This window comes from Emiliania huxleyi (genome assembly GCF_000372725.1).
Source record: "Emiliania huxleyi CCMP1516 unplaced genomic scaffold EMIHUscaffold_517, whole genome shotgun sequence".
Lineage (NCBI taxonomy): Eukaryota > Haptophyta > Isochrysidales > Noelaerhabdaceae > Emiliania > Emiliania huxleyi.
The window spans coordinates 11,979-22,965 of NW_005198118.1; the positions used below are offsets into that span (position 1 = coordinate 11,979).

The window sequence follows — 10,987 nt, forward strand, 5'->3', positions numbered from 1 at the left end:
CGTCGGACCCTCGCTGTAGGAGCTCTGCAACACACGGCCTGGCGGCGGCGACGCGCGGACAAAGTCGAGCTGCTGCGAGCGGACGAGTGCGAAGACGAGACTGAGGCGCCCGTGCTCGTGGTGGTAGTCGGCGGCGCACCTACGGTCGAGGAGCAGCTGCGGTGCTGCCGATGGTCGAGGGGGTGCTCGGTAATCTCCTGCCCGGCCTTTTCATCAGCGAACTTGTCGGTCTCTCGGCGGCTTCTTAGTGTTCTCTCAGCGTTCTTAGTGTTCTCTCAGCTCACCCTCCGAGGGCGACCACGCCGCGGTCCGTCGGGTCGCTGCCGTTCCACACGGCCGCAACGCTCGCGGGAAACGACTGCCTGCGCCGGCAGCCACGCGGCGTGAGGAGCGCGGCTCACGCACCTCAGGTAAACGCACGGAGGGGGAGGGCAGCTTCCCTGCCGGCAGCGCGCAGATGAGCATCTGTCGCACCGCGCGCCGCCTGGAGTGTGTGGCGGCGGGCGCGGCAATGGCGAGGCTGGCGGTGGCCCCTCCCACGCCCTTCGTAGCGGGCGGCTCCAACGCTGGCGTGCCCTCCTCCTCCCCCGTGTCGGTCTCCGGGTCGGCTTCGTCCAGACCCGACTGCAAGTCTGAGGGCCGGTCCCGGGCCTGCAGCGCGCTGTAGGAACCCGCGCCGGCAAGTACGACCCCCATCGCCGCCATCGCCCACAACACTGCTGCATAAGCGCCCGCGACCGGCCCTCTGTACCCGTGCGCCGCGTCCGAAGGCGCCTCGCTTTCCGTGTCGGCGGCGATGTCGGCGGCGATGATGAAGCTCCCGCTCTCCGACCGCGGGAGGATGGTACGGCTCGCGAGGCGGAGCGTCATCAGGGCAGGTGCGATGTAGATGAGGAGGGAGCCACCCGTCGCGCCGCCCAACGCCGCCAGCTGGTCGAGGGGAGGCTCGGCCAAGGCGACTGCGGTGATGGCGCCGAGAGAGAGGAAGACGTGGATCCGACCTTTGCCGCCGCTCGAGCTGCCTACGCTTGGTCGGTGCACAGGCGGTCGAGAGCGGGGCGGGGCGGCGCGCCCACTTGCCTGCCGAAGCGCGAATTGCCGAGCTGTTCCGCGAGGGTGAGGCGAAAGGGGCGCTCCAGCAGCGGGAACTCGAAGAGGACGGTCAGGAAGAGGCCGCACCTGAGAGGGGCATGGAGGGCGGAGGAGGGTGGGAGGGGAGAGTGCGAGTTGTTGCCGCGAGTCCGGGAGGTGGGGAGGCTGTGCATTCTTGCGCTCGTGCGGACACACTCGAGGGGCGGGAGACAAGCCCCGCACCGGGCGATCGCGGCAAGCGGGTCGGCAGCAGCGTAGTTGTTGATGACAAGCGCCTGCACCGCCTCGCCAAAGGTAGCGAACCCGGCGCCCCCGATGCTGATGAAGAGCGCAGCTGCAGCAGAGAAGGCGATGGCGGCGGCAGCGCGGAAAGGGGCGAGGCGCGAGCCGTGTCGGTCGGGGCGCGTCTCTGCGTACATGAGCGGCGCGTTGAAGTGTGCCAGGTACGCGCTCGATGCGAGCGAGAGGAAGAAGGCCACGCTGCTCGCGCTCGGCGCGACCTGACGAAGGTTCCTAGAAGGTTCCTAGAAGGTTCCTAGCTCGGCGCGACCTGACCGCGAGTATGCGCACGGCGGTCAACGCGCCGCGACCACCTCTCGGCGTGCACCGCACCGAGGCACCACGGCCGGGCCGGGGAGTGATCGGCGGTCCGTCCCGGCGGAGTCGCAACTCCGATGGAGTGCATGCCTCCGCCGTGTCTGTCGTGCGTCTCTCAGAGAGTGTGCCCGTTCCTCTACTCGTCTCCGCACCGCGGCTAGACCGGCGATCTCGCCCTCAGGGTCTGCCGCGCGCTGCTCGAAGGTGGGGACCCACTGCACAACCTCGAAAAACTTGCCCTCGGGCCCGTAGGACGTGTCGAGAGCACGCGCGGCCATCGTCGCTGCTGTCGTCGCTGTTCCAGCGAGGCCAAAGGTCGACGCGGCAGAGAGCGGCTTGAGGGAAGGCAAAAGGCTGATCGGCGCGGGGTGGGAGGCGAGGTGAGGACGACAGGAACCGCGGTGGGAGGAGGCTAGTCTCGGCAGCAGCATCGTGGACGCAGAGAGGGAGTGCTGAGGCGAGGATGGGCACCAGAGCGGTAAGAGGACGGCGACGACCACGAGCAGCTGGATGCGCAGCCGCGGCAGCTCCTCTGGCGCCTCGAGGAAGAAGCCGATCAAGTCTGTCAAGCAGACGCCTGCGGGGGCGTGTCATGCGTACTTCTCCGCCGGGGAGACGAACGCGGGAGCTGCTTCGTGTGGTGCGCGCGCGCCAATGATGGACTGGCAGATGACCGCATTGTTGAAGCTGATCAGCAGCGTGCTCGACGAGACCAGCCACGCAGTACGCGGCCCGAGCGTTTTCTGCCACGCCGCCGTATACGAGCAGGTCCCTGTGGGATGCGACGAAGGCTCTTGGAACGGGCCGGCGCCTCGGCTGCCGCGAGTGGATGATGGCGCAAAAGGTCAGAGAGAACGCGGGCTGTGGCACGCCTGTCCGCTCGCAAGCCTCGGCAATGAGGGTAAACGTCCACGCGTTGAGCGTCCCGAAAACCAGCAGCAGGACGACGCCGACGCCGAGCGCCTCGGAGGTCGCCATCCCGTTGTCAGACAGCCGCTCCATCCCTGTCGGCAGCGTCAGCACGGCAAAGCCAACGATCGAGTTTGCGATATTGGCGGTGAGATTGCAGACGCTCATCGAGGCTTGCGGCTTCTCATTCGAGCAGCCCGACGACGGAGACATGGCGCACGGAGGCGGACAGACACGGCGTTCGTCGGCACGGCAGCTCCTATGACTAGTTCGACAGCCAGCTCGTCAGCCATGACGCAGAAAGAATTTTGGGGCTGCGCGCAGAAAGAATTAACAAACCTCGTGTGTGCAGTCCTTGCCCGGTCTGCGAAGCAGGCCGGTGGTCGTGCCAACTTCGCTTCACAACGACCACGCCGCAATCGTCGCCGGCGCGCGACACGTTTCCGTTGGCGGGACTGTCCTGGTCGAGAGTGTGTGCCGCCGAGGCGGGACCACTCGGGGACAGTGCTGACGGGACGCGGCTCGAAAGGTGTGGCTCCGCAGCGCGGCTGGCACTCGTCGCAGAGGCCTCACCTTCGAAAAGTCGGGCATGGCTCTACCCGCAACTTTCTCGCTAACACGCGCGCACCGCCGAGCCTGCGGCGGGCGCGCTGCGGCCGCACGTCTAACTTCGCCATAGTGCCACGACGTGCGGCCTAGATTTAGCCCACGCGCCTCTGCTCGCAAACACTCACCCATTGAATTGTCACTGCCCGTGAGTGCGAGAAGGGCTAGCTGCAGGCAGCTAGCCCATGAGGAGCGCGTCCATAGACACTTCACTAGACCCCACATACGGTCTCGTCCGTGCCTCGCAGGCCGGTGAGATTGCTAGAGGTGGAGCATGCTGCTCTAGCCTCACATATCACTTCCTGTCGTCTGTTGTTTGAGTTGTGCCCTTGTTTGTGCCCTTGGCACCGTGGAGTGCTGGGGGGGGCGACAGGGAGGATGTGGTCCTGAGTTATGTGTACGCCGACTCAGGGTGTGTGGCAGCCAGCTGGCTGTGTGTCTTGTGAGCTTGTTTGTGTCTGTGTGTCGCTCGTGCGTGTCGTCATCATCTGTCTAGCGTCCACCCATACCGCGTTGGTGTCCAGTCCGAGCCTGGCTGTTCTTCACCTTACTACCTACCTACCTACCTGTGTGTGTGTGTCGTCGTGGTTTCGTATCAAGAATACTCACTCACTAAACAACAGAAGTCTCTCTCGCAGCCGACAGGCTCGACACAGGTGCGAACTGGCGCGTGCTAGTACTATCACAGGCACACCACCGGAGCCGCCTAAGCGACTCCGTTAAGAACGCAGAAAGAATTCTTATTGGGCCGAAAAAGGAAGAAAACACAGCGGGCAGGTGTGAGGCGTGCAGTGTGGTGTTCATTCATTAGCTCCGAGTAGAGGGGGCGTCCTGCAGTTAAGGGGAAACCCGGTACGCGGGGCCAACCCTCGGAGACCCGTGTTTACTTTACGGCCCTTTCCCTGCGCATGCGCACCCCCCCTAGCTAGGGGTCAGGGCTCTCTAGCCCGTAGCCCGATGCCGATCATCCGGCTCGCGGGGTGCGCTTCTTAGCTCCCCGGCCCTGGATGTGAGGTTGCCGACTGCACTCCAAGTGCTCCAAGTGCGCCTCTCTCACACTGGCACGACAAAGGCACACACACACACACGCACACACACACACACACACACACACACACACACACACATGCACACATGCACACACACACATGCACACACACACATACACAGACACACAGCCCCTCCCCCTTCGAGAGAGATCGCCAGTGGAATAGGGAGTCCACCGTGCTGCGAACCTGTCGCTGTCCTTTTTGTCAGTAGCAGGAGAACTAGGAGAGCGCAACCAGTAGGAGGCCCGCGCCTGCCCCCGTGCCGCCGGGTGCAACTTTGTCCTATACGAGAGGGGAATCCCTGGGACCCTGTCGTGTGGGTGAACGCTGCCCTGCCCCCCTCCGTGTCGCGATGCGCTCCCCGCTCCCGTTCCCCTGTGTCCCTGATCGTCCTTACAAGATCCTGCTCGCGCAGGTGGGGACCCTGTCCTTCTCCCACCCCTTGTTTGGTGTGTCCGTTTTATTTATTGGCACGACAAGGGCGCGGACTGGCGCGGACTGGCACACACACCGGCTCACCAGCGGAGCCGCACCATGCACAATGCCGCTCTCCCCGCACGCTAGCTCGTTCACCGTCTGCCGCTCTCCCCGCACGCTAGCTCGTTCACCGTCTGCCACGCCACAGCGGTGTGGAGGACGACTGACAAACGCTGACACAGAAGAAGGATTGCCGCGGCCGCCGCCTGCCCCTCCCCCATCTCACGACGCCAGGCAGCCGCCTCGCCCGGCCTTCGCGCCCACCCGCTCGACCACCAGAAGAAGAATTCCGTACGGTGGGCCAGTCCGCAAGACACACACCGGCACACCATCGGAGCGAGGAAGAATTTGTGAGTGCGAGGAAGAAATGTTCCCACCGCGCACCGGCACCGCCGCACAACTCCGGCTGGGACGACTCGGCGGAAACATCCCGGATTTCTCGAGACTCTCTCGGGGAATAAGGAAGAAGAAAAGGAAGACCACCGGGCATTCGAGAGCAGGGCATGAGACGCACGTGGCACGACACGCCACACTCTGTGTGTGTGTGTGTGTGTGTGTGTGTGTGTGTGTGTGTGTGTGTGTGTGTGTGTGTGTGTGTGTGCGGTGTGTGTGTCACTCACTCACACTCCCTCACTCACTCACTCACTCACTGAGAAGGCGCTGTGAACGATGGTCTGTGCGTGCTATACACCAGCTTTTTTCCATGCATTAGCCGTTACAATACACAGGTGGTTATTCGGGATTTCTTTCGTGGCAGACAGAGTTGTTTTGTTTAAATTCTTTCGTGGCCTCGCCGGCTCCTGCTCCGCCTCTCACGCCAGGCGCGACACCGCGACGCTACCAACACCCGACAACAACAGCTCCGCAACTCTCGACGCGATGCACACGCCGCACCGAGAGTCGACTCGGCGAATGCTAGCTGTCTTCGCAGGGCGTGCCATGGCGCCGGCCGGCCCACATCGTGCCGAAGCCGCAAATGAGTGCCTGCTCAATCGCGCTGTCATTCGTGACTCGCTTCGCGCCTACGTTGCTGCCACGGAGGCGCGCCGGTGTCACGTCCATGGGCGAGCGATTAGCAAAGCACATCGCGCGTGCTGCGCTCGCAGCCACGCCGGCGCAACGTGAAAGCTCTCGTCGCAATCCCAGGTGCGAAGGCAGCCACCGCAGCCCAACAAGGCTGGCGCCGAGGCCAGCAGCGCGTTGCCACCTCCGATCCGATCACGCCGCGGTGGCGACGCCGCCTTTGCACCGACGCGGCTGCCTTGCCGACGCCGCACCAACCTGCAGGGTGACGAGCCGCTCGCGGAGCCCAGAGCCGGTTGGTGCTGTCGTTGTCGGCCGGAGTGTCGCCGTGAGAAGCACACCGCTGCCGGGCGGCGGCGAGCTTCGAGATCGGCAGGGGCGACATGCGGCCCGCTGCGGGCGGCGACAGCTCATGACGGACGTACCTTTACGCCGCCGCCCTCAGCCAGGCTCGCGAGCTGCCACCAGGGGCTGCGCCGCACATTGAGAGCCGCCGCAGCTCCGCGTACTCGTCAGTTCGGCCCTCGTGGGCGGGCTAGACGCGTCCTTCTTCCGGCCGGGCGCTCGAGCTCGAGCAGATCCGGGCCCACGAGGCGGGAACGACCGTCCTCGTGGGCGAGGTCGAGTCTGCCGGCCGGCAGTGGGCGCGAGAGGCTGTGAGATGCGGAGAGCGGCTGCTGGCGGGTGGGGTGGTAGGTTACCCTGGGGTGGAGGGACGGCCGGTCGTGTGGTGGCGCGGTCGTGGCGCGCGACACACCGGCAGAGAGGCGACCCGTGCACAGCGTGTGGGTCTGTCGCCGTGCGGCGTGTGTGCGTCTGTGGCGGATGGGTGTGGCTGGTGTGTGGGCGCCGTGCATCGCTCGCTCGTTGTCACGTTCGTAAAATGGGCTTCGTGTTCGACTCTGTTTCAGCGCAGTACTAGAAGCGACCCATCCCCACCATAGGAGTAGTATCGTACAAAGGACACGGCCAAAGGCCCGACTCTCTGCAGCACACAGAGCACGACAACACCGGCTCACAGAGTCTCTGCTGCACGGCCCGTGCGCAACGAGGAGGAGCAACACAAGTGCGCCGAGGCCCCGCGGGTCGCACGTCCCCCGCACGCCCCGCCCCACACCCCTCCCGCAGACGTGGTTCGGAGGCGCGGGCGGCAAGTCGTACGCAGACAACGAAGGCCTCAGGATCTCGCCGCTCCCCCGCCCCTCGCCGAGCCAAGCGCAAGGGCTCTCGCTCTGGCCTGCTCTCTCTCTCGACTCTCTCTCTCGCCTCGACGCAGCAGCCGCGCCTCGAGATGCGCCGCCGCCGCGGCCGAGCGCTCGAGGCAGCTCGCGCCGCCGCCCCCGCCGAGCCGCCACACACCTCCGCTCAATCCGTCGCGCGGCCGCGCCGCAGCCCGCCGCCCGCCCGCCGCCGCCGCTCTGCTGCTGGCCAGAGCCGACGGCGCGCTCACTCCGCCTCGTTGAGCTTAGCGCGGGCGAGAGTCGAAGTTTGCGTGGGGACGGCGAGGGCCCCACGAACGGGCGATGGCGGGGGTCGAGCTGCCTGGTACCACCGCTCCGGCTCCGGCCAGTCGGGGGTGTCGGTGTACGCAATCTCCCAGAAGACGTTGCCGTCCTGAGCGCGTCACATCGCCACGAGCTGGTGAGGAGCGCGCACGGCGCGGGCGGGGAGTCGCGTCGCCCTCGCTGCCGAACCTCGAGGACATCCTGCCACGAGAGAAGGCCCTCGTCCAGCAGAAGGCTGACCTTCCGCTTGATCTTGACCGGAAGGATGTTCTTCCAAAGGCAGCGGTTCTCCTGGGGCGGTGCAGCGGTCGGCAACGGTGTTTTTGAAGCTGAGCGGAGCGGCGATGCATCCAACTGCTGCGTTCGAATTTGGGCGCACCAGCGCTTGCTCATCGGGAATCTTTGCCAGTTCGACCACTGCGCTGTCGGACTCGTGGTCGAAGGAGGCGGCGTCCCAGATCTGCGCAGACACGGTTCGCGATGGGGCGCTCTGAGAGCGGGGGGCGTGCGCGGCTGTGGGAGGCGCGGGCGAGGCGCGCCACGAGCTGGCCGCGCGGGTCCTCCAGGCAGACCGGTGACAGGCTTGCGAGGAGCGAGAGGCGGAAGGTGATGTCCCCGTCGCTTCCGGCGGGGGGGTTCACCTGCGTTGACGGGCAGGCCGTCAGGGGCGGGGCGCGGGCGAGTACGGGCCTGTGGCGAGTGCGCGGGCCGCCGGCTGGATCATCGACTCGGACAGGGCTTGCGCGAGCACGGAGTGGCACATCGAGGCGGTCAGTCCGAGCTTCTGCTTGAAGCAGTCGAGGAGCGACTGGATGGGGTGGTCGTCGACGCTCCTGCGCGGGCGGCGAGGGGCGCGGAGCGAAGAGTTACTGACCGGCGGGCGCGCGGGTGAAGCGGCGCGCGGCGCAAGGTGCGCACGTGTCGACGAGCAGGTTTGAGCCCTTGGCAAAGACGATGTCCGGGTGGTCGCGCAGGAGGACGCGGTACCGGAGCTCGCCGTCGAAGCGGTCGTCTGGCTTGAAGACGATGAAGCCGACCTCTCCGTTGAGGTCGTCGTGCTTTCGGAGGTCGGTGAGGATCACTTTCGTGCCGCGCCTGGGCGGAGCGCGGCCGCGGCGGTGAAGTGTGGCTTCGGCGGTGAGAGGCGCAGACGAGAGGAGCGCGGGCGGAGGAAGTGGAGCGTCTGGGAGGCATGGCTTGTACGCACCCGGCAGCGGCGAGGCCGCGCGCCGGCAGCGGCGAGGCGTCCATCAGGTCGAAGGAGAGGTCGTCGAAGCGCGACGCGGGTTTGGGTGCGTGGAGGTTGAGCTTGAGCGGGGAGGCCGCCTGCGTGAAGACGGTGGCCATTTTTTGACGGAGGATCCAGGTCCTGCGACTCCAGCGCTAAGAGCCGCCACAAGGAAAAGAATTTTCGGGTCCCGAATTTGCGCGGGCTCTTGCGCCGGCTTTTGCGACTCACGTCGGGGCAGCCTTTAAACCCCTGTGTGTGGCGGCGTGCCGTCCTCCCATCCCTCCTCTGGAGTTCTTCACCTTTCTACCTACCTGCCTGGGTAAGAGCCGCCACCAGCCAAGAATACTTACCCACCGGCTTTTGCGACGAAGGTCGGGGAAGCTAGCCCGTACCGGAGTCCCAAAAGTGGATCCGGAGCATTAGGCGGAGGCGGAGGCAAGCACAGCTCTCTCAACATGGCCCCACTTTCGGCAAATGCGCTGCCCATCGGCATCGCCTCCCAGTCCCACTTTGCAAAAGAGGGCTCGTACGCCGCCTGCCGCGCAAAGCATAAAGAAAACGCGGCTGGCTCGTTCCGCACTGCGCCACTGGGCGCGACCGGCGGGGCGGACACGTCGACGACGAGCTCTCACGAGCTCACGAGCTCACGACACTCGACACTCGACACTCGACCCCACACACATACACCTCTTATAAAGCCGTACACGAGAGACGCGATTCTGGTCGCAGTAAGAGGGGGCAAAGTCCTGTGGCCCACCCCGTTCAGATCCGCGTGAATGGTGAAAGGGGGGGGGGGGGGGGGCACGCACCGCTGTTGTCAAAAACTAGTTAGTCGCTACACTCTTGACTCGGCAGCTCACGCACTATATTGAGAGCAGTCACGCAGCTGGAGAGTACTGCAATGGGAGAGTCGCCAGTCCGCAATCGACTATACTGGCGGAACTGGATTGGCTTCCGCCGACCAATCCGTCGTAATTCATCCACGGCGGCGCAGAATGGTCGCTGCACAGGTCAGAACGGCATGGAAAATATCCAAGCTCGTCCTCTGTGGCCGCCAAATTGCGCCGGGGGAGCAATACAGCGCCGGATGAGCGAGTTGCGGGTTCAGCGCGTCGACCTCGAGGCTGCCGCCACCCTCGCCTCGTCCCCCCTCGCCTCCGCCTTCCTCCTCCCCGCCGCCCCCTCCCCCGGCCGCCGCTCGAACAGGTCGAGCGCCGTGTGTACGGCGCCTCCTCCTCGCTCGCATTGACGGTCACCTAGTGAGGAGGCAAGCCGGCCCGTGATCCGCCAGTCCGCTAGGCGGGCGAAGAGCGGCTTGGCGCGTGGCCGAGAGTGGCCGCGGCCCGCCCGGCGAGCGGTACGCCTGGCGGGTCATGTCGCGGACGTGTCGGGGGGCGTTTCTGTGTATGGACGTGTCGAGGCCGAGTCCGGCCAGCCCTTGGCCCTCCTCGTACTGCCGCTCCGCCTCCGCCGCGTCGCCGACCTCGCGGCAGCCGAGCAGCACCGCGGTGACACCACTCGCTCGGTGTAGGGGTGGATGCCCGCCTCGTCCGCACGCCGATGCAGCGCCGCGAGCGCCGCGAGGTCTCCGCGCCTGTTCACAGCGTTCAGCTGTGAAGCGTGGCGGGTGGCCGTCCGTTCCGCCCGGCGCGCGGCCTCGCCGTTGGAGCCGCCATTTCGCCGCCGCCGACGGCGCCGAGGGAAGTGCGGCCGCGCACCGTGCGCCCGAGGGGCGAGCTTCGCCGCCCGCTTCTTTGCTCCCGGCTCCGCCTCGAGTCTCACGGAGGGGTCGGAGGCGGCCAGGGCGGCCGCGGCTGCCAACGCCTCCTCGGCCTCCCTCAGCTCCGGGTCCTTTGCCGCCACGGCGCGACGTGCGGCGGCGCGGGAGCCGGCACGAGGGCTGGGGCAGCGCGAGTGACGGCCGCCAGGGTCGGAGCGGCCACTGTCGTCTCAAGAGACGCCCTCTCCCTCCTCCCCGCGGCGACCTCTGCCTCTGGAGATCTCGCCCTCTCCTCGCTCGCGCTCGCTGCGGCGGGGCGCGCGCTACGATCCGGCCTGCGGCCAGTGCCAGAAGGTCAGGGTTGAGGGAGTCTCGCTCCCCGCCGCCTCGTTCCGGCGCCTTCGTGGCGGGCCGGCGGCGCGCCGCCAATGGGTCCGACTGCGCTGGGCATGGCTGCTACTGTCGTTCTCTTTCAGCAGAGCCTCGACGGTGCTGGGCTGTGCTGCGGGGCGAAACTCTGGCGCGCTTTTCTTTTTCCAGCAGATCAGCAGATCAGCAGAGCCTAGCCCGGCCGCGCTGGGCTGTGCTGCCTTCCAGGAGGGTAGCGATCTTTCTTTTTGCGGTCTTATTTTCTAGTCGAAACTCGGCCTCGGATATTTCTTTTTTCAGCAGATCAGCAGATCAGCAGAGCCTCGACCGCGCTGGGCTGTGCTGTCGGCCACACGGCCGGGGGTATTCTTTTATGAAATTCTTTTTCCCAGTAGATCAGCAGAGCAGC

At 66.0% G+C, this 10,987-nt stretch overlaps 1 protein-coding gene across 1 annotated transcript; it reads right to left on the minus strand.

Moving 5' to 3' along the window:
- Window positions 1–828: 828 nt before the first annotated feature.
- EMIHUDRAFT_445779 (hypothetical protein) lies at window positions 829–2,782 on the minus strand (the record flags this gene model as incomplete). Its single annotated transcript, XM_005766316.1, has 7 exons — window positions 2,562–2,782; window positions 2,342–2,461; window positions 2,161–2,266; window positions 1,842–2,043; window positions 1,315–1,592; window positions 1,100–1,179; window positions 829–1,022 (listed from the first exon to the last, which is right to left on the minus strand). Coding segments are annotated over exons 1-7 (1,185 nt in total), but the record flags the coding sequence as incomplete, so codon positions are not given.
- Window positions 2,783–10,987: the final 8,205 nt, after the last annotated feature.